At 36.7% G+C, this 23,070-nt stretch overlaps 1 protein-coding gene across 4 annotated transcripts; it reads right to left on the bottom strand.

The window, feature by feature from the left end:
• Nucleotides 1-9: 9 nt before the first annotated feature.
• Nucleotides 10-22,168, bottom strand: smarcd3a (SWI/SNF related BAF chromatin remodeling complex subunit D3a). 4 transcript variants are annotated; one of them, XM_084411062.1, is made up of 14 exons: nt 21,933-22,166; nt 17,359-17,546; nt 15,533-15,622; nt 11,529-11,571; nt 10,049-10,171; nt 9,835-9,957; nt 9,269-9,364; nt 4,994-5,095; nt 3,412-3,573; nt 3,213-3,310; nt 2,634-2,769; nt 2,351-2,473; nt 2,012-2,113; nt 45-1,346 (listed from the first exon to the last, which is right to left on the bottom strand). In XM_084411062.1, the coding sequence occupies exons 1-14, from the start codon at nt 21,942-21,944 to the stop codon at nt 1,293-1,295; spliced, it is 1,452 nt and encodes a 483-aa protein (XP_084267188.1). In that variant the 5' UTR covers nt 21,945-22,166; the 3' UTR covers nt 45-1,292. The 4 variants fall into 4 exon arrangements, with proteins under 4 accessions (XP_084267190.1, XP_084267189.1, XP_084267188.1 ...); XM_084411061.1 differs by lacking the exon at nt 21,933-22,166 and adding an exon at nt 19,808-19,975; XM_084411064.1 differs by lacking the exon at nt 15,533-15,622 and having other exon boundaries at nt 10-1,346; nt 21,933-22,168.
• Between the last annotated feature and the right edge of the window lie 902 nt (nt 22,169-23,070).

The raw sequence follows: 23,070 nt of genomic DNA, 5'->3' as shown, positions 1-23,070 counted from the left end.
ATCAAAATAATGATCATGATTTTATTCATTTTATTAATCTTGTTCAAAATGTCCTTTACAGACACACTGCACCTGTATTTAAATAAAATACATAACACAATAAGAATGTATTGTAGAAAGGTAAAGGGTCAATCAATGCCTCTAAATATGAACACCTTTTGACATTCATGTAGGCTATATCAGATTTAGTTCTCATCTGTTACACTTGTGCATCAAGCATACCTCAGGCCACAGGATTACAAATGCCATCACTTATGTGATGGAATATTCAGTAAAATGAAGTCATTTATTAGCATTCGCAATGATGATGTAACTGTACTTAACCTTTGGTTAATGCTTCCTGTGCATCTCAGTGATAAGGCAACAAAGATAAAAAATATTTTAAAAAAACATTTCTGAACCATGCTAACAAAGAAACCCCCCAAAAAACAAAAATATTCACATGCAACATGCATTATTGTTTTTTCAACACAACATATTTAAAACACATTTTTGTTTAACTGGAATTTAAAGCCTCTGAAAATGAAGACATTTTCAACCATCATTTATAAAGATTGCTTATATGAGAAATCATGTTTAGAGTCGTTAACAATTCACAAAAATCTGAATTGTTAAGACAAGTGTTCACAAATCAGAAAGCTTTTTGTAGCGTGAATCTTTAGTGTTAATTTCCATTTATAGAACGTTTCAAATTATGACAATAAATGTCACTTATTGCAAATAAAGGTAGCTGTCTTATTTTAATCCAGTGGATTTCTTCATGATCTCTTTTTGCACAGTGCAAATTTAAAGACAGAAAAAAGAAGAAAACTGCAAGAAGAATGTAACGTCATATTCAAACGGATGGAAAAAAACATGACAGATTCAATATCTATATTTACATATTAACATTTAGCATGTCATTAATGGTTAAAAATATGTCCCAGGCATAAAAGTTTCATTGATTGTATTTTTACCTTTCCAAGAAGAGACACAGTAGCATATCTGCACTTCATGTGCATCACAAAACTGATAAACAATTATAATAGCCGCTGTATTTGTGTGTAGTCAGTGTGAACGTGTCATTCCCAAGCTACATTCTTAAATTCATTGAATTGTGAGATTATATACATTCAACTGTACATTAAACATACATCAAATAAGAGTACAATTACACTTTTCGTTGATTAAAATCAGTCCAAACCTCAATACTGAGAAGGGGGTCTAATACTTTCATGTCCATAAAAAATAAAATAAAAATTGCCAGTGTGGAGACGCCAGAATAAAAGTGGCCAAGAAACAGATTAGTGGAGTTAAGTGGTTCGCAGTGCTAAAGCTTGTTCTAGCTCCTGTCTTCGTTGTTGAATCTACATAACAGAAAAAAACATACATTTGTAAATGAAAAGAGCAAGTGAAATTTTCACTTTTGATTCTGACATACACTTCCTTTGAAAAGTGAAGTATCATTTAAATATAACTTTTTTAACTTAACATTTTAAATTGTAGTTTATTCCTGTGACGGCAAAGCTGAATTTTCAGCATCATTACTCCAGTCTTCTATGGACGCTTGCTTCCGCCACATAATAAAAAACGTAAAATATAATTGCAACTTTTTATCTCACAAAAGTTTTAAAGTCAGAAAGTCAGAATTGCAAGATATAAACTCGCAATTCGGACTTTTTTTCTCACAGTTGCAAGTTTATATCTCGAAATTCTGAGATAAAAGTCACAATTACCTTTTTATTCAGTGGTGGAAACAACCATCCATAGTCTTAGGATTATCCTTCAGAAATCATTTTAATATGCTAATTTGCTGTTCAAGACGTTATAATTACTTTTAGGATTATTTGATACATAGAAAGTATAAAAAGAAAAGCATTTATTTGAAACATAATAGATTTATTCACTGTCACTTTAATGCAATTTTATGCATCCTTGCTGAAAAAAGTATTCATTTCAAAAAAAAAAAAAAAAAAAATCTTACTGAGCCCAAACCGTTGTATCTAACATGATTCAGTCCTGTTCCCCTCACCTTGCAATAGAAGTAGCGACTGACAGCTTCCTGAGACCAGGGCTGGTTATAAAACTCTGCTCTCCTCTCTTCCTCTGGATTACCAGCTGTATCTGTCATCAGCTGCAACCAAAAAAAAAAAAAATCCAGTCCAGTTCAAAACAACCAAAAAAGACAATTTCTTTAAAAGCAGTTACATCCTTTCCACCACTAGGTGTAGACATTGTTTAAAAAATGTTCAATGTTTAACTTATACAAACCTAATTTGGACATACATAAAGATGCATAATGTTTTGATATTTTATATAATAATACAGTATATGACCATGCTTTAGAGCAGTACACATGGTTAACATTCACCTTAAGGTCCCGGTTCTGGGAGCAGATCCAGTCCTGGATGTAGCCTTTGGGGTCTCTGGAGAAGCTGAGCATAAAATCCCTTTGGATCTTGAGTTGGTTGATGGACTCGATAGTTTCATGGATCTAAAGGAGAAAAGGTGATGATGTGAATTTCAACTATGAATGTACATATGTTATGCAGAAACTCATGCCATAGGGTTTATATGAAGACATAATGAGGATATTCAAATGATTATTTATTGCCAAGATCTCTCTCACATTTAACATTAAATCTCTTTCTGACCTTGTTGTCTAGGGATGCAATCTCTTGTTGATTGGCTGTGGACAGCAAGAATCCATTCATCTGACTCTTAAGAGGATCATCAACTTCAACATCAATGTCATAGCAGGCTGTCTTCTTCTGGTCATTTGGATCCACACTGATAAAATTAAAATCAAAAAGGCATTTAAAGGAACAGTTCACCTGAATATAAAGATCACGTCATTAGTTACTCACTCTTATGCCATTTTAAAGCTATATGCTGTTGTTTTTTCAAGTGTAACACAATAATACATGACAACATTTTGTCCTTTTTGGAGCCGCACACAATGAACTTCTGTTGTGAGGAAAAACCCATTTAAAGAATCTTTAAAAAAAATATTTTTTCTTTTACAGTATACCATAAAAAAGAACAGCATACAGGTTTGGAACAATATGAGGGTGTGTAAACAACATAATTCGTTTTTTTGGGAGGTGAATTATCCCTTTAAATTCTAAAGGAAATCAGCCCTCTAAAAGGTACATTCGTGTCACAGGCCTTAAAACTGCTATTGTTTGAGGAAACAATAAATAGAAATACATTGTAATTTTTTGACTAATTACCTAATAATATGATTGATCACAATAGGATCAGGCGGCAGCAGCAGGTTGGTCAGTCGCTGAGGGATCTCACAGAACTTTAAACGAGGACAGTCGAAGATCTGGAAGAAAAAAAAGAAAAGAAAAATCAGGTATGCTTATCAGGCAAAATGTTAACACCAAAATGAAGAGAGTATTTTATATGACAAAAGTATGTCAGTGCCTGCTGGAAATATTTATCACAGTTGATGTACTCCTTTTCATGAGGATCCTGCAGCTTGTTGGTCTTGACGTACTGCCATAATGCCTGGATGATGCAGGAGCGGGTTTGAGTGTGGATGCCAAGGAGACGTGCGAGGCGAGGATCCAACTTAAACTGAGGAGGCTGAAATGCACAATGGATAAAGGAAATGAAATAAACGCATTCAGAAATATCTGAACAGAGCGGTACAGTTATAAAACATGCACATATTTACTACAATTTCAATTCAGTATTCTTGAGTAGCTGACATAACATGTCCTTGAACTTTATTCAACAGCAAGGTTTTAGGTTAAAATGTATGCTACTGTTAAAAAAATAAAAATAGGGATCAGTAAGACTTTTAAAGAAATGTATATTCTATTCACCAAGGATGCATTTAAATGAATGCTGTTCTTTTGACCTTTCTATTCGTCAAAGAATCACAGTTTTATTAACATTGATAATAACAAGAAATGTTTTTTTAACATTGATAACGACAAAAGATGTAGCTTGAGCACCAATTCAGCATTTTAGAATGATTTCTGAAGGACCATGTGACACTGAAGACTGGAGTAATGATGCTGAAAATACAGATTTGCCATCACAGGATAAATAACATTTTAAAATAAATGAAATGAAAAATGTTTCAATTGGATTAAATTAATTTAAAATGTAATAGTATTTCACAACATTGCTGTTTTTTTTTTACTCATTTTTTGATCAAATAAATGCAGCCTTGGTGAACATAAGAGACTTATTTCAAAAATAAACTTTTGAAAGGTAGTGTATATACAATATGAGGGAACGTCTACATCTTAGCTGCTGTAAACTATTTTATAATGACTTCACAAGTTCATTTAAATGCTTCTGTGTTGTGACAAAATCATTTTGAAAAATAGAAATATTGCAATCTCACAAAAACTTCATGTATGATAATTATAAAAGATTCAAGAAAAATATAAACTAGTTTTAGATAATGATTATAGCCTGTGGTTCAGCTAGAAACAGGAAATTTCATGCTAACAACCCAATTGCAGATCTATTTCAGTCTTTATCACGATTTTAAACTCCATTGTTTAAAAACATAGCTTTAGTTTTCGAACAGATCAAGCTTATTCCCATCAGGATGTAGTTAGCAACGTGAAAATTGCTGTAATTAAATGAGCCATTTACTCACTAGCCACTGTATAGCTACTTTAGTGAATAGAGAAGGGCAATCAAACCGTTAGGGATTAATGACTCAAATATAGGTGTTAACAGTGCTTTTTAAGATGGAAAAGACAAGCTAAAGCTATCATTATGCAGATGAATTTCTAACTGGTGTCTTTCTCAATACATTTATTTGGTGCTACACATTTTTGCAAAATAATTGCTAAAAAAAATCACTTTATTTCAAATTTATTTCAAGGTTTAAATAAGATTTTGAATCCCAGATTTGCAGCGCGGTCTCAGACTTTTAGACCCCAGTGTAGATTTTTCACATAGTTGTTATTTAAAGACTTTCACATAAAACCAACTACGGCATACGAATCGTCTAGTAATAATCCAGCATTCCCGCACGCACCTGGTAATCCAGCATGAGCAAGAGGGTACAGCGCACATTCACATCGCCGGGCCTCTTCACCTGGAAGCCATCGGTCTCCTGGGTTGTAGCGGTGCGGTGCCACTATAAGGATTAAACACATGCTCAATCTAAACAAAAGGTCTATAATATATAACTGCGGCACAAGATGTGCACTGCAATTTTAAACACGATTTTTATATTAGTAGTGTTCGTCTGTGTTGAGGGTGTTTTACCAGGGCATGCAGTTGCTAAGATGTTCTTAGTGGTTGTTAGAGTGTTGCTATGGTGTTCAGAATGATTTTTTTTAGCAGGTTGCTATGCAATTGCTAGTTGGTTTCTAGAGTATTCTGGGTAGTTTTAGGTAGTCTCTATGATATTCTTTTTACTTGATATGACTCTTTAGTGTTTTCTTCAGTATGTGGGATTTTTGCCCTTTTTATTGCCCACAAGGCGATAATCGTAAATCTGACTTTTCTCAATAAGCAGAGCTACACACCCAACATTAAAGGGATAGTTCACCCAAAAATTAAAATTATCTTATAATTTACTTGCCCTAAAGCCATCCTAGGTGTATATGACTTTCTTCTTTCAGCCGAACACAATCAGAGTTATATTAAATAATATCCTAGTTCTTCCCAGCTTTGTAATGCCATTTGAAGCTAAAAAAAAACAAATCCATCCATCATAAAAGTAATCCCACGACTGCAGTAGGTTAATAAATGCGTTCTGAAGTGAAGCAATGGGTTTAAAAATATTATATACACTATTCAATGTCATTACAAAGCTGGGAAGAACCAGGATATTATTTAATATAACTGATTGTGTTCGGCTGAAATAAGTCATATACACCTAGGACAGCTTGAGGGTGAGTAAACTATGGGATAATTTTCATTTTTGGGTGAACTATTCCTTTAATATTTACGGTTACGTGTTTGTTCAAATCTGCAACCCTGATTACGAGTGAGTGTTACACCAGTAATATAACTTGCCTGTACATTTTTATTGAGCCACATTAGCGATTGAAACCTTTACACCCCTCCCTCCTCCCTCCTCATGCGCTGTTTATGCATGCAGAATACATTTAAGCTTGAGAGTGAATAAAATGATTAGGCACTTATGAGATCTCACTTGCATTTTCCCAAAACCATCACATTTCAGTGCTATTTGAAAGACAACATAATGGCAAGGACTCGCAGCTCAACTCCATTAGCTTTGCTTGACACTGGAGGTGTTTTCAATGCCGTCCTTCTACACAGGTAAATCACTCTTTTTATCACCCGGCTCAATCTGGTGTGTGTTGTGATGAAAACCCACAGTCACCAAGGACAATTTAAAGAGCTGCCGAATGAATAAACTCAAATGCGGTGCGTACAGCCACTTCCAATGGGTCGGAGGCACGAGGGTCACTCCTCGAGAGCCCGCAGACCACTTCTGTGAATATGCCTTCCCTAAACCTTAATGTCCCTAACAAAGTGCAAATAAATATTAAGTGCGTGAGGCAGCTGGGAAGGCTCACTTGTGTTATGTAAATGGATAAATAAATGTGTCTGAATAGCACCTATGCACAATGGTTCCTCCACTAAAATAGAGTAAAACACACTTGCTGAATACAAAGCCTCTCAGAGTTCAGGGTGCTGTAAAAGGTTTTTTAAGTGTTTGTCTTCCGAAATGCATTTCTTTTCTCCTGTAAATGCTGGCCAAAACTCTGTGCTGGCTGCAGTGTCACCACTCCACAGTGTCACGGGCAACTTCTTCATGTAACCTGTTGCTATGGAAACCACTAAGACATGTCTTACATGAAGAATGTTTCACTGAACTTTTCATTATGACATTGACTTTTCTATGGCATTTCAATTCAATGCGTCACACAGTAGAAGACAAGAGATGCTCGTAGACACATTGAAATGTGACGATTTCACCCTGTGTTACTGTCCTTAACCTTGTTTTAAATGTAAAGAAGACTCTTGGTATTCTCCCATATTCTGGGATTATCTCTCCCATAATTCTGACCATAGTTGTGGTCAGAATTATTGGCATCCATGGTAAATATGATAAAAGATGGCTGTAAAAATAAATCTGAATTGTTTATTCTTTTGATCTTTCATGAAAAAAATACGCAAAAAGTGTGTGTGTGTGTGTGTGTGGGGGGGGGGGGGGGGGTCACATGATGAAATAAATGTTTTTCTCCAAAACACATTGGCCAGAATAATTGCCACCCCCAGAATTTTTTTATGAGTAAAATATCTCTGAAGTATATTCCCATAAATAAAAAAAAATTTTTAGTGACTAGAAACTAGAAACTTGACATTTTCAAGCTATGACTTTGTGTTGTGTCCTCATATTTATAGTCCTGTGAAACAAGGCGGCCAAATTTCCTTTAATCATCCAGCACAATGAGTAAAATCAAAGAATATAGTTCTGATGTGCAGCAAAAGATTGTTGAGCTTCACTAAATAGAAAGTGGCTGTAAGGAAATATCTAAAGCACTGAAAATTCCCATTTCCACCATCAGGGCAATAATTAAGAAGTTTACAATCAACTAAAGATGTTTCGAATCTGCCTGGAAGAGGACGTGTGTCTATATTGTCTAAATGCATGGTGAGGAGGAGAGTTCGAGTGACCAAAGACTCTCCAAGGATCACAGATGGAGAATTAGTTGAGTCTTGGGGTCAGAAAGCCACACACAAAAAAAGATCAAACAGCTCCTACATCACCACATGTTGTTTGGGAGGGTTTCAAGAAAAATCCTCCTCGCTCATCCAAAAACAAACTCCAGCATATTCAGTTGTCAGACATGATTGGACCTTCAAAAGGGCTTTGACTGATATAGGCTTTTCACGTTTGTCTGTCAGTGAAGAAAGTAAACATAGGGTCAACTGATAGGTTGATTTATGAATCATTTTCTCAGAAGCATTCATTTACTGAAAGCTACTAGGGAATCTAGGTAACTAAGTTTATTAAATTCACATTCATTATTGATCTTATGCCTAATACAGGGCCGTAGACAGGGCTTTAAAACCAAAGAGATCCTAAATTTGAAAAAAGTATTATAATAAAGTATAAGAAAAAGTATAAGAAATAGCTTTAAAACCATGTTAACGGGCAGTAGATTATTTGTCAATACCTGTTCTCTCCTCATTTCTCTCAGTCTCCTTATCTTGCCCTGTCTCTTCCCCTCCTAAAGCTAAGCTTTTTTTTTTTATTTGCTGAAGGCTACAAATTGTATTATATTAATTCTCAATATGTACACATTCATTTTCAGTTCAAAATGGCGAAATTAGACAAAAGTTTATTAGTTTGCCTGCTTATTTGTGTCATTCGTTTGACATTTATGACCTAAAAAAAAAGTAAAATATGAAATGTTTAGTTTAGCTACTTATCTCGCACTTCACCTAAATTTTAGCTCAGCTAAAATTCGCGCTCAGCAGCTTCTGTGAACATAAAGCCCGCCTACTTTGATTTGATTGGTTATCTCAAATATTCTGACATTGACGAGCAGTGAGAGACCAATGAGGCTCAGATGAACACACACACACACACACACACCCTGAGGGCACCTACTCTAGCCTGTTAGTCCTCTAAAATGTTATATAACATTGAGGAAATGCAGAAATGATTTAGAAACGCACAACAGCAGCTACATATAGAAAAGACCAAAAAAAAAAAATATATATATATATATATATTTTTTTTTTACCATCCCTTTGGCCATGGTCCAAGGGATCGCTTACCCGTTCATTTACCATCTGATGCGCCCCCATGCGCCGCATATAGCGCATTCCCAATTTTTGTGCCACTGACTGTAATGATTATGAACATAACTTTTTAACAAGTAGGGGAAATTCCCAGCTTTAAACAAATAACCATTTACATGTTTAGGACGTTTGTGTTGTAAGACTGTACAGGGACTTCAGATATAAAAACGATGTGTCATTACTAGGCAATGTTTTCTCAGTAAAATCATTTAATTTCCAATTAATTCTATAGAATGTGTGAGCTTACTAGGGAATACCAATATGGTGGCTTCACTTTTTATGACGTCATGAGCAATACAGTTAATTTAAATGAAAGGTTAGATTTTTGTGAATATTTTGAATGAAAGATCAAAAGGATAACCAATGCAGATTTATTTTTACAGCAATCTTTGATCATATTTAACAGGGGTGCCAATAATACTAACCACAACTGTAAATGCTTTCAATATTTGTTAAGACTGAATATCAGATATGGTTCGGCAATGGTTTATTGTTGTATGTCGAGTGAGTTAATGCTCACCTCCACTAAGTGGTTGTCAGGGCCATATAGATCCTTGTCCAGCTCAATAACAAGGCTCTTAAAGAAAGATGAAAACTTCCTCTTTTGTTTTCCAGGCTAAAGTGCACAGGGTATAAAAGATAAAAAATTAAAGGGACTTAAAAAGGACTAGCAAATTTAATGAAGCCTAAACAAAGATTAGTATCAGCAGATTAATATCTCCAAAAAAAAAAAAAAAAATTGTTCCATGCAATTAAATTAAGTCTTTTCAGGAAAGAAAAATGATTTGAATAGATTTTTTCTAGCCTACAAGCTTAAATACATTTTATCATGTATGCTAGATGCAATAAAAAAGACTAAATTGGATTCGGTTATGGTCAATGAAAAATTATTCATGCATGGATTAAACAGCAACTGATTGCACGCAACGAAATTAAGTTGTGACAAAATGGTGAGGAATTGTTACATTTGCTCATTTTTCTGACTAACATTTAAAATAATAATACCAACGATCATTCAAGACAAATTAATTCAACGCTGCATTATAGAACAGATGGTAAGATTATGAATGCAAACTCAGTGCTTACATCATCCAACAACTTGCCCTCTACACGCAGCTCCCAGGATGCAATGCTGCCCTCTGAGTCTTCTGCGTCAGGTTTAGCAGGGTTGTAAGTGTTTGAAATGTACAATCGCAGCTTCCGCTTTTGCTGGAACAGAAGAGCACATTTTCCATGTCGTAGTTAACTATGAGTTAGTAAAATCTCACTATAAATGTGTACTTTAACTGAAATCACATACCTTCATTGGTCTTTTGAGGGCTTCCTGTATATCCACCCTCTTCCTCATAATGGTTTGGTCAAGTTTGCGCTCAAAGGCCAGGAGGTCCATGTATGCCTGGGACTCTGGCACCAGTTCACGGATCTAATGAAAAGGCATTCAATGCATCACTCATTTTAAATGTTTTCGAAGCAGTTTGATGATATTCAACACATAAAGTGTATGGTATAGTATAATATTTTCCCTGAACCATTAACTCTCAGTTATGACTGAAGATGTGGCACTAAAGCTTAGGGCAGTGGTTTTCAGCTGGTTTTGTTTCAGGTCCCAGATTTTGGACATTAAGTGGAAACTCAAAACAGTATCAAATTGTTTTTTTTTTATTGTGCACCAATATAAAAAAAAAAGCATGTGTATATTACCGTTATTATTATATTTATATATGAAATATATTATATTAATATATTTTTATGCATTTAAAAAGTACTTTTTTTTTTTTTTTTACTAATTTATAATAAATGATAACATTAAATTATAACATTATTGTATTAATAGAATTATTGTATAAATATAGTATATGCAAAATTATTAACAAAGCTGATAATTGAACATTTTGGTTTGACTTTCAATGGTTTCATGCTCTTAGCAGACAAAAACCCACTGCCTAAAACACATTTTATCCTCAATTGAACTCATATTTAGTGTAATTCTTTTTCTTACCTTAGAATTAGGAAATTATTTAAGGTAAAACTCCATAAGTATTATGAAAAGAGTAATTATTCATATCCTGATTCTGACAATACACTAGTCTATATTTATCAAAATTCTAGGCCTATATTAAAGCTTTGCGAACTGATCGAACGTCAAATGATTTCACCATGCGTTTGCACCACTTTACTAAGTCAATGACAGTTTAACATTCTGATTCTCATTTGTTACTTGTTACTGAAACAAATCTTGTATGTCCTTGCGTGATACACAGCAAAATTGTAACTTGACTCTCTCCTGATTTTCACAGTGTTGCATCATTCTCTCCATCCCATGTGACCACCAGTATTTTACAATCCCCATCACAATGAATTAAGACCTTTTGTTTTGCCTGTAAAAAACCCTACAAAGACATTAGGAGGATTGCCCATTTCAAGAACTACCACCACCACCTCCACTTCTTGTTATTGTGCGTCTCATCCCGATGGAGACATTTTACCAAAATAGTCGTGTTCCTGCACACAGCCTACTTCTCCATGCAACCACACACCCTCACATTCCGTGGGAATCAAACCCTTTTCCACTGACAGAAAACACCAAATACACAAGAGAAGTCTTTGTGACACATTGGACTCCGCTTACCCACCCCTTCGTCTTTTTTACCCCCGGGAAAAAATTAAGAACCCAGTACAATTACCTGTACCGTGCGATCACTCTTGACTTGGCACTGAAAATTAAGAGATGAATAAACAAACACAGACAAACAGATAAAAGCAGCAGTGATGGACCTCACCCGCTGAGGGAGAATCTTGTCTGCCATTTTTCTTCTCTTGGCACTACGGATGGGGGAAAACAGAGAGAAAGAAAGAAAGAAAGAAAGAAAGAGAGAGAGAGAGAGAGAGAGAAAGCATGTTACTATGGTGACTGATAGCAGAGTCCACAGGCCATCTGCTGAATAACTGGGACCTATCCAGACGTTTTTCCAGCTGTGTGTGTGTTTGTGTGTAAGTGTGTGTGATCAGAAAGAGAGAGAGAAAGAGAGAGAGAGAGTATAAGAAGGAAAAAGACAAACAGAAAATATGAAAATAACACTATCATAATTATGGGAGAGGTTTCTTGCTGCTTTAACATCTGGCTGTCTCAGTTATTGTAAAGGGGACACATTTCACACAGGACACGTTCTGGCGTTCAAAAATCGAAAGATGTAACAGAATATCTCGAAACATCTTCATTCATGTCACAAGATGCTGAAAGAACAGCGAGACATGACGGAACAGTCAAATGCACCCCTCTTGCCTGTGTTAACATACCATAAACATGTTTGTCATTTTTACAGAAAGGGACTGTAAAATGCTACAGGAAAACCTATGAACCTTTTAACTGCAAGTTACCGTACCATATACAGTTAGAAAGTGTAAATGGTTTAATGTTGCATTATACAGTGCTATGCATAAGTTTAGACACCCATGCTAAAGTTGACTAAAAAGAGGAATAAAAAAATCATCATTTGGAAATTGAACTTAATGCCTTAATTAAAAAAATTAGGAAAAATCCAACCTTTAAGGACACCAATTTTCTTTGTGAATGAATAATGTATCGTAAATAAATAAATGTTCTTCCTTAAAATACATGGTGCATAAGTGAGTACACCCCTATGTTAAATTCCCATAGAGGCAGGCAGATTTTTATTTTTAAGTATTAAAAAAAAATATATATATTAGGATACTATGCATCCTGATAAAGTTCCCTTGGCCTTTGGAATTAAAATAGCCCCACATCATCACATAGCATTCACCATACCTAGAGATTGGCATGGGGTACTTTCCATAAGATCATCTCTCAATGCAAATCAAACTAGCTATTAGGCTACCTGAAATAAAACCATGCCAATCTCTAGGTATGGTGAAGGCTATGTGATGATGTGGGGCTATTTTAATCCCAAAGGCCAAGGGAACTTTATCAGGAGGCATAGTATCCTGGATCCATGAAGTAACTGGCCTTTAAAAATAAAAATCTGCCTGCCTCTATGGGAATTTAACATAGGGGTGTCCAAACATATGAACATTTATTTATTTACGATGCATTATTCATTCACAAAGAAAATTGGTGTCCTTAAAGGTTGGATTTTTCCTAATTTTTTTAAATTAAGGCATTAAGTTCAGTTTCCAAAAGATGATTTTTTATTCCTCTTTTTAGTCAACTTTAATATGGGTGTCTAAACTTATGCATAGCACTGTATGTCATTTTACTGTAAAATCTGTCAAGATTATGTTTTTTTTTTTTGTTACCATATAATTTACTGGGAAAAACAGTAAGAGGACATTCCCAGAAGTCCCTAGGTGACATCACATCTGATTATATTTTATTACAATTTGTATTAGTAACGTACATTGATGGTACAGTGATTTGTGTCACAATTGATGTAACTTAGTTCATATTTATTGCATTATTTTATTGTCATATGTGTTACTCTGATAGTGTTTTGTCTTTGTGTGTATGAACCTGTGCACTGTATTTTCAAATAACTTAACACAACTTAATACTTGGGTGAAAAAAAGCAGGTAAAAAGCAGATTTTGGTTCACACTTGTAGTTCGGTTCGCTTGGTTTGTGACCAAAAAAAAAAAACATTTAGTCCTGGTTCGCTTAGCGTTCACATTGGCATTTTTAACACCAAACCGAAAGATACCGAACCTAAAAGCACAGGGAAGGGATGTGTCACAACCTGATTGGTCAGCTTTTATGATGTATTGCCTCTTTTGAGATTGAACTTGCCTTACATCCAAAACAATGCTGTGTGCTGGGATAAATGCGCTCGTTGTATGTGCGTAGCCTACATATGATGGTATTTTGACCAGCTGAGAACTTGTAAAGAGCTTAGAAAATGTGTAAAGGAGTCAAAACAGCGGCGGGAATCCCTCCATCACACACACAAACGAAGATCTGCTGTAAAAGGTACGGTTCTAAAGCCTGTACCGAACTGTGACGGGAAGCATCGCGACAATGACGAGAAAAAACAGGTATGCTAGAGCAACTTGTCCTTTTTAGGGTCTCATCTTCCTGTTTTTGGTTCGTTTACATGTCTTTGGTCCTTGTTGCGTTCATATTTCATTCGAACCTCACCAGAGTTCTAGCCAGGAAATCCAGACCTAAATCTAAAAGATTAATGGTCTGGCGTCGACTAATGAAAATCGGCCGGCTCGAGGGGCGGCACCAAGCACGCATTTGAAAATCTCACTGCACGCAATTGGATAACACTACGACCAATCACAACAACAAGCCCCATATGCTCTTAGCTACCAGGGGAGCTAACTGGTAGATTATACTCTTACCGTATCCAGTCGGCAAAACAGCAAAAACGTCCTTCTTGCAAAGGAATGATTCGAGCAGCGTCTTCTGTTCCTGTTTTAATTGTTAAACTGTTTAAATTCATTGTAGCGGCCAAAGCCGTTTCAAACAACTGGTATTCATCCATAGCCATCTTGCAATGTTTACTAATGACTTCGACGTCACAGCGCTGTCGTCATCTCGCCTCTGGCCCGCCTATATCAGATAACCCGATGTGATTGGTGCAGCTCAGATCGAGGGGCATATTTAATGAGCATCATTACTCGACACCAGAGTAACTCGCTGAGCAAATTCAACTTGCGGTCTCGGGCGAACTCTGGATTACCAGGGTACCAGAGTTCATGTGTTCACTTGTTTGGATGGCAGCGTTCACACTTATTCAAATGAACCACACTAACAGGGCAATCACACCAGAGTTCGTTTTAATGAACCAAACATGCCAAGTGTGAACACACCCTTAATGAAATATACCGTTAAAAGGTGAAAAATATAAAAGGCACCAATATGTCATCTTGTAGTACTGGAAACATTGTCACAGTGGATTTACAGCTGCCATTTGTTTTACTGTAAATTTAATGAGATATTTTTGTAGAAAAGTGTAGAAAAACAGTTTAAAAAAAAACAGTGCAGATCAACAGAAGAACATGTCCTGTGTGAGCAGTCCATAACATTTGGGAAAACTAGATATTTGCGGTCCAAATGTCTGAAAATACAGACTTCTAAAATGTAATTCCCAGCATCAATTTGGACCACAAAATCTGGAGTCAAATCAAACTGTTTACAGAAAGACGTTCCCAAACATGATGCATATAATTCGTTCAAGTTTTTCCACTGACAGACATGCCACACTCCTACGGACACCGAGAGCTCCTCAGGTCCAGAGCCGAGGAGCACATGACCCCTTTGGAGCAGGAAATGCCTGTCCACATTCACATCCACATTCCTCTGGAGAATAAACTTTCTCATGGTCCGACTCGTCCACCCCAAGCTACACTGCTCCTCCGGGAGAGGCTGAGAAGCGGAGTCCGAGATGCAGTGGCGGGTGTGAGAGTGAATGCCTCGTCACATTTTCTTGATCTACAATTAATGATTAATGCATTCATTTAGGTGGGAAAAAAAATGTGTGTTACTGAACGTAGGGCAACAATAAAAGAGAAAATTCTGAATTAACACAAACAGCATGACAGAAGGGTCATGCAGTCCGCATACACAGCTAAAGAACCGCAAGCGCATGTTCTACTTCACATGCACTGGAAGTCATGTTGAATATTGTGTCCATTTAGTGAAAGTAATTTTTTATTGGTTTTTACTTTAATCTGTTACCTTAAGTGCACACATGCATTGGGGGAAATATGTCAAGTTTGATGCTTCAAACAGGAACAAACCAATCAGGCAGCGACATGTCCATCACAAACTGTCAAACTAACATGCAGCAGAGTAAACAGCCTACTTGGACCCAATTGCAGGATCTGACTGGGCTTCTCTCATGTCCATCTGTCTCGCGGATATCTCATTTGTTGCTGGAAATCCAAGTGGTTTCCTACAGGTTGATTTGGGGTACCTCTAGTTAGTTACTTAAACAGTAGAGATGCATTATAGATGGAATAATATTGGCCGATATTAAGAGTTTTTTTTTTCCTGTAACAGTCACTATTGTACACGTGCATATATATTATACACAATATCTGACTATATTCAAAGGTTTTTTTTTTATTAATGCAAATTAATGCAATAATATATTAAATTGATCCAAAGTGACAGTAAAGACACTTATAATGCTACAAAAAAATATATTTTAAATAAATGCTGTTTCTTGAACTTTCCATTGATAGAATAATATAATCCTGGAAAAAAATGCATCCAATATATCACAAAAATATTAAGCAACGCAACAGGTTTTCAATATTAGAAATGTTTCTTGAGCACTAACTCAGCATATTAGAATTATTTTTGAAGGATCATGTGACACTGAAGACTGAAGTAACTGCTGAAAATTAAAATAGTATTTTTTTTATCACTACTGAATGCAGCCTTGGCGAGTTTAATGGTGAGACTTCTTTTTTCTTACTGAAAATGTAAACTTTAAAGCCGCTAATAATTTAATAAGGCCAAAAATGTAACCTTTATTTCAATATCCACTGAATGAATATCCATAACAATCCATTTTTCATACTGTATGCTATAATGTTTTTATGCCTCACATGTAGCATTGAAAATTATTTTTATTATTTATATTTAATTTCAATGCAATGCTCAGAATGCATTAGGATTAATGTTTTGTATTTTCAAAATCAAAGTCTTTTTAAACATGATCTGCTGAATTTAGTAAGCTTCCCATCGGTGATCACAACAGACACGCTCACAAGCATAAACAGTTGAAATAAAAACACAAGGACAATTACAGTGCAGCAACAAGACAGATGAAAAGCTGAGAAAACTAACAGCAAATTCCAAACGTCACTTTTATGCCCTTGGGAAGGGAATGCTATTAGCAGGGTTGTTTTAAATGAAAATGAGCAATGTAATCCCTTCACGAAGGTCCCTACCGCACTGCTGTTAGTGAAGTTTAAAGGCGAACGTGACTTTGAGGACACAATTTTGCCCTTTGTGATCACATGATCCTGATGCGCATGTAAAACGTTTTTGAAGCAAATGCCACAAAGAGAGCAGTGTGAATCAAACAAGACATAAAGATTCAATATATGATGCTAGGTCTTATTGGCTACAACTCTAATATCTATAAACGAATTTTGAAGTGTCAGTGGCATACGTGCCATTTAGTACAGCCTGTACTTGGACATATGAGACAGTAATGCACTGCAGACTTCAGACTTCATTTCAAGTGCTCTGCACTTCTGAGTAGATAGGGAACTGTGATCCTCACTTTTAAAATGCATTAGCTGTAAGTGTGCTTAAGTGATTACTTATGATAACTGTGGCACTATTAATATTCACCAAGAAATATTTTGGCATTTAATAGCGATCAAAATGTTAGTGTCTAAAGTTAGAGCACCTGAACTAGCCAAACATAATATATTCCTGTCACTAGAGATCGCTACACTTGGTAAGGGCTCCCTGGCGAATTGTAGGAGCAAAGAAAAAGACTATAAAACCTTAATACAATTTCATACAGGCACAAGAAGTGCATAAAAACCAATACGCCCAGTTTGCCCTCAAGAAAGGCTCTGGGAATACATGTCTTATTTCTCATCTGTTGTGTGCACATATCTAAAATCAACAGGAAAAAGTGAGAGGTCAGAGAACAGTCTCACTCACTTTCTGGGACGGCTCTGGACAGGGGGAGGTTGCACGGGCTGGGTCGGGGCAGGACGTTTTCGGTTGGGGTCGAGGGCTGGGTTAGGCATCCCTGGTCGAATGGGCGGTGTTCCTCCATATGGAGGTCCAGGAGGCCCCATGGGAGCTCCTTGATGGGGCATCCGTGCCCCTGAGGTCATCCCTGGACGCTGTGGGGGTAAAAAAAAAAAAAAAGTAGAGTAAAGGTCAGGTACCAAAAAATTTTTTTGTTGAACTCACTTGACGTGTTATCGGAAGTTTAACCCAAATGTCTCTAACACACAGTACATATGAAGACACATGTGCATTTATTCACAATTAAAGCAAGTTCACATAATACACAAAGACCCTTTTACGCTAAGGCACTACAGGGTGCTGTAATGAACTCCTCCAGTACCCGAAGCTGAATTAGGCCAGGGCCTCTCGCACCTGTGCCTGTCATTTCTGAAGCGACAGCTGCTCGCTCTCTACCGAAACACAGAGGTGCTGGGAAAGTCAGTCGAACGCAGTCTAAACGGCAACTGTGCAAACTGTGATGTCAAATATCTTCTCATTTCATTTAGACCACATACACTTTCTGCCATTAGACATTAAACAGGGAATAATTTTTTTCTATTTTTCCAATATAAACCTAGACTGATTTGTATTGGGAAAAGTGCTATAGAAATAAATCTGAAGGGAATTGAATAGAAATCACAATAATGTCAATTTTACAATAAGAATCAATTCGTTAACATTAGTTAATGCAATAGCCAAAATTAAATATGCATATAAATAATAATTTGACAGTATATATTATTCTAGGATAATGTTCATTTATGCATGAACAAATATGCAACGTTTTTGTTTCACAAATCTGTATAAATTATTATTTAATTAAATTAAATTAAAACAGATATTTTAACATCATAACATATATACTTACAACATAACATAGATCTAAAAATAGATTAATAAATGCTGTCAAATGTTGTTCATTGTTAGTTCATAACACCTAATGAATCAATTAATGTAAAAAATATATATATTTAACCTCATTGTGAAGCGTTACCAGACTGAAAAGAGCAATTTTATCATTTTTGTCCTGTTATTATTTCTCAGTTGAGTTTGTGTGTTGCAGAGGAGATTTGAGGTCTGTTGTTCATGACTCATAATGGCAGAGTTGCAAAGTCCCTGTGACTCTGGATGTGCACCAAAGTTGTGGAAACATCCAGAATGTGAGCCAACGTCCCCAGCTCCAGTCCTCCCTACAGTGCGGGTACAGTACATCCCTGATGGAGATGATCCCGTATGGTGCGGTGACCCTCACGACCTGATCATCGCTTTCCAAAGCAGGCCAAGCTCCAGGGGTGTCCAGGCCTGGTCCAATCTCAGATCATCTGAGTGAAGAGGCAGTGGGATGTGAACATGTGGACGCAGCGGGAACCAGTGCAGGTCTCTGCCAATTCCTAGCTCTCAAGGTCGCAATGGATGTGTTCAGGGCACAGGAGGAGACTATCACAGAGGATAAGTTACAGAAGAACACTTTCTGGACTTAATAACCATGTCAATCTTTACTAAAAGGGGGGGGGGGAATATCAATGGGTTTGTAGGGGTGCAACCTGTTAAATAATGAAAAGGTATTTAACTCAAAAACTGATCAACTAAAAACTAAAAAAAAAAAAAAATACATTAATAAAAAAAATTCTTACAAGGTCAGTTAGCAATCATAGGCCAAGTGATCGTTATTTATAAACCATGGAGATCACCAGAAACCACCCCTAAAAAGCCTGCATTCAACCCCAATCCAGCCATTGTGCTTTCAAATTCATAAATAGCCTTTTCTGGAATATACTACTAATAGAGGATTAGTATGTCTTGAAGGCTGTTTTAGCAATAAGCCTCTAGAAGTAATACCTTGTATTTGGTCTGATATCAAATGGCACTTGAATGCAGCTTCAAAATAGTTGCATCACCACCAAAAGTTCTAAAAAGTCTCCATAACCTTTCATTCTTCCACATTCGTAAGCAGTAAACACCCTGAAACGCATACATCAAGTTTGCTTCCACTACATGTTCAGGACTGAATAACACAGCAGGATTTTATGTGTGATCTACCCTCAGGGTGTTCCTGATACACACCCTCCTGCACACACACCAAAAGAGCATCCTTTATTTCATACTGGTACTCGTCCCTCAAAATACAAGTATTTCTCATACTTCCAGCACCGGCGTTTCTCTTTCCTTGTGTTTCCTCCTCCATTTGTTAAACACAATAACCTTACATCCTTTCTCCCACACTCTGTCCTCCTCAGCTGTTCCCGGTTTTTTTTTTTGATATATAGATAAAAATGAGCAGTAACAACGGCTGCATCTTAGTTCTCCCGTGAGCAGAGCCACAGAGCTATTGACACGCTTCCACATGCACAAACACGCTCACTCACTCACTCACCACTCCGTGGACGAGAAACTCAAACAGTTTACTCTTGGTGGCTTTACGAGCTCCTCCGGCAGAATCCTCCATGTCCATTTATAAAATCCCCAGTCCCTCTTTTGTTTCCTCTATTCCTGGGTACCTCTGCCACTGTGCGCTTCCCTCACTTTTCCTCTCCTCCAAAAGAGAGTGCTCACTCCCTCCTTCTCCTCCCTCTGACGTTCCCTTTCTCCACTCTCTCTCTCTTTTTAAAGCGTGTCAGCGTGTGGCCAGAGTCGAGTCTCTCTCTCTCTCTCTCTCTCTCTCTCTCTCTCTCTCTCTCTGTTTTAGTGTAGCTTCCCTCACAGACACTGGGTTGGGAAGGATGGGGGTCTGTGAAGGGGGCTGTCGCTGGACCACCAATGTGTTGGGGAATGCCGCTGAAAGTAGTGACACACGGCAAGCAGGACTACCAAAACACAGCCACTGTGCTGTTCCAATGGACAGTTATGTGGCGGTAAATTAGTACCTGTGTGATCTCAAAGCTGGTTATTAAGTCTGAGAATTACATCAGAGTAAAGTCTGAATGACTAACCTTACGGAATCTCTGAAATAGTGTTTTTACTAGCAGAGTTTTGAAGAATCGTCTGTGAACTGACGTAATGGGACTGCTTAGATTTTGTCTATAAGTAAGCAATTAAAGGGATAGTTCACCCCAAAAAATGTATTCTGTCATCTTTTACATGTCGGTCCAAATCTGTATGGTGTTCTATCTTCTGTGGAACACAAAATATATTTAGAAAAACATGAGGTCCAAACAACATTGGTCCGCAATTAATTTTTCATTGTGTGGACATAAAAAATACTGACTTAAAAATACATTTTTGCATGAACTTTCCCTTTAACCCAAGCACATCTCAAGAGGCTGTTGGATTTAAATATACTGCTAAATCTTTCAGATGGTCAAAACAAACATTAAAAGGATAAGATATTATTGCATGAATACAATGTTTGTCAACTAATATATTTTTTTGTAGGTTTGGGGACAAATTGTTCAACCAAAAAAAAAAAAAAAAATCAGTAAATCACAATCATTGAATTTCAAGATTAAAGGATTTCTCAGAGATTAAAATGATTTAATTTACAAATAATAATAATAAAGTTTTTTTTTTTTAAATACCACTTACAATGAGGAAGAGACTGTGATATAAACATCTAAATATCTCACTTATTCATTATAATACTCAAATTGTCATAATTAGCATGGTACTGATTTGCATAAAGTTTTGCACTGTTTGCACCAACTAAGCACTATTACTAAATATATTACAACAGCAATTACAAATATTATATAGAAGAGAAAGAACAATATCTTCCTGTAGTAGAAGACCCCCTTAAAGGACCCCCATAAAGGCTAATACAGAAGAGTGGCATTGCCCCATTCAATCAGAGTGAAAGGGGTGCTGCAGAGGGAAAACACAGGTTCTGGGAAGATGTGAGCTCAGTTGTCCAAGTGCACACACAGAAAATGTGCTTAAAAGCTCAATCATTCTCCTATTAATGAACTTATTTTCAGTGTGGTTAGATAGCCTGCATATTTTCTAGTCATATGGTCTCTTTATGAGAAAGGCACACTGAATAGCCCAGTACTTGCGCTAAAGGAGTAAATGTAATGTGGTATTGCTGAGGGACAGGCCACTGGAATTACAAACTTCAGTATTGCAAACAACACTGTCTGGAAGCACAGACACAATGCAATGCAGATGTTGTGCTAAACAAGGACGTTCATCAGCAGTGTTTACATGATACATCAGTATCAAAGCAGCTGGAAGAACTTTTGAGACAGACTATTGTTGATCATAACCAGATATGGTATTTCTAAGCTATTCAAAACTGTGCAGTCATATGGATGCAAAAAAAAGATGATGCATTCCCTACAAAAAAACTGAATGACAAGAGCAATAGTTCAATAGACAGGTGTCAATTAAGCGCGCCGGACTGTTTATAGTCAAATAACATTGTCATTTATTATCAGTGCATAAAAATAGCAAAATTACAATAGACGTCTGAATAGCACTCTCGTTCCAAGAAATAATGAATGCTGAAAACGCATCTGAGATTGAAGCGGATAATGACGCTGTGAGCGATGGCGTTGCATTCATACCTTTCTTTCCATTGCTGCAAGTTTGATGCTCTCAGTTCAGCTGAAGAGGTGAAACCTGTGAATTACACGAGGTCGATGTCCGACAACTTCTTCGTTGTTCCAGACAGATTTTCGGCTACTCCCCCCTCCCCTGGGAAAGAGCGCTGGATGGAGGGATGCAGGCGAGGAAGGCCCCGTGTCTGTGATTTCAGTCGGGCTCTGGCGGCGGTGAGTGCGGCAGACGCAGCAGCGCAGGCGCGGGGATCGTCCAACACAAGCGATTCAATGAAGGTTTAAGGGAACGTCGTCAAATTACAGGAAAATTTAAGCAATCTGTACATTTCGGCCAGACAACTAAAATGTACATTATCGTATTAAGAATAAAGGACATTTTCTGTACTCACCACCACCGAGATGAACTAAAATGCACAGTGCAACAAAAGATAATCTTTCCTGTGTAAATACTTAGTTTTTTTAGTGAGACTCAAATGTGAGGGCCAAAGAAAGCTGAGGGAGAACCGATGCCCATACTTACCTAAACATTAACCTATGCTATTTTACATGTACATACATTTATTTACATTGCTCACTCACACATTGGCCTATATGAACATATTATGTTGTGACCCTGAAAGCTATTTGGATACTTAAAACCCCCTTGATTCACAAATAATATCGAAATGTATTTTGTATGTAACAAAACGTCATACCAAGTGGCATTTATTTCTAAGAAAATAAGCACAAGCACATCTTTATATACAGACCCTTTCCAAAAAATTAGAATATCATGGAAAAGTTTATTTATTTCCATAATTCCATTCACAACGTTAAACTTCCATAGATTATAGATTCAGGGCCCACAACTTAAACGATTTCAAGTATTTAGTTGTCTATTTGTACATAATTTGGGCTTCCAGCTCATAAAACCCACGAAAACAGGATTTCAAAAAATTAGAATATTACATGAAATCACACAGTGATACCATGGTCATTGAACCAGGTTTTGGTTCTTTTGGCAGTGTGGGCAGGTGCAAATCCTGCTGGAAAATGAAGTCAGCATCTCCATAAAGCTTGTCTGCTGAAGGAAGCATGAAGTGCTCTGAAAATGTCCTGGTAGACGGCTGCGTTGAGTGGACAGCACAGTGGACCAACACCAGCC

The sequence above is a fragment of the Rutilus rutilus genome (assembly GCF_951802725.1).
Source record: "Rutilus rutilus genome assembly, chromosome: 6".
NCBI lineage: Eukaryota > Metazoa > Chordata > Actinopteri > Cypriniformes > Leuciscidae > Rutilus > Rutilus rutilus.
Note: the sequence above shows the minus strand (reverse complement) of the source record. Positions and strands in the feature narration are given on the sequence as shown.

Bases quoted from the DNA above. Each gene is read 5' to 3' on its own strand.
- smarcd3a (XM_084411061.1), bottom strand. From the start codon at position 19,885: ATGGACATGGAGGATTCTGCCGGAGGAGCTCGTAAAGCCACCAAGAGT. The intron at 3,574-4,993 runs GTGCGTGCGGGA...TGTGCATTTCAG, and splicing joins TGCTCATGCTGGATTACCAG to CCTCCTCAGTTTAAGTTGGA. The intron at 2,114-2,350 runs GTGAATGTTAAC...TTTTGGTTGCAG, and splicing joins CCCAGAACCGGGACCTTAAG to CTGATGACAGATACAGCTGG.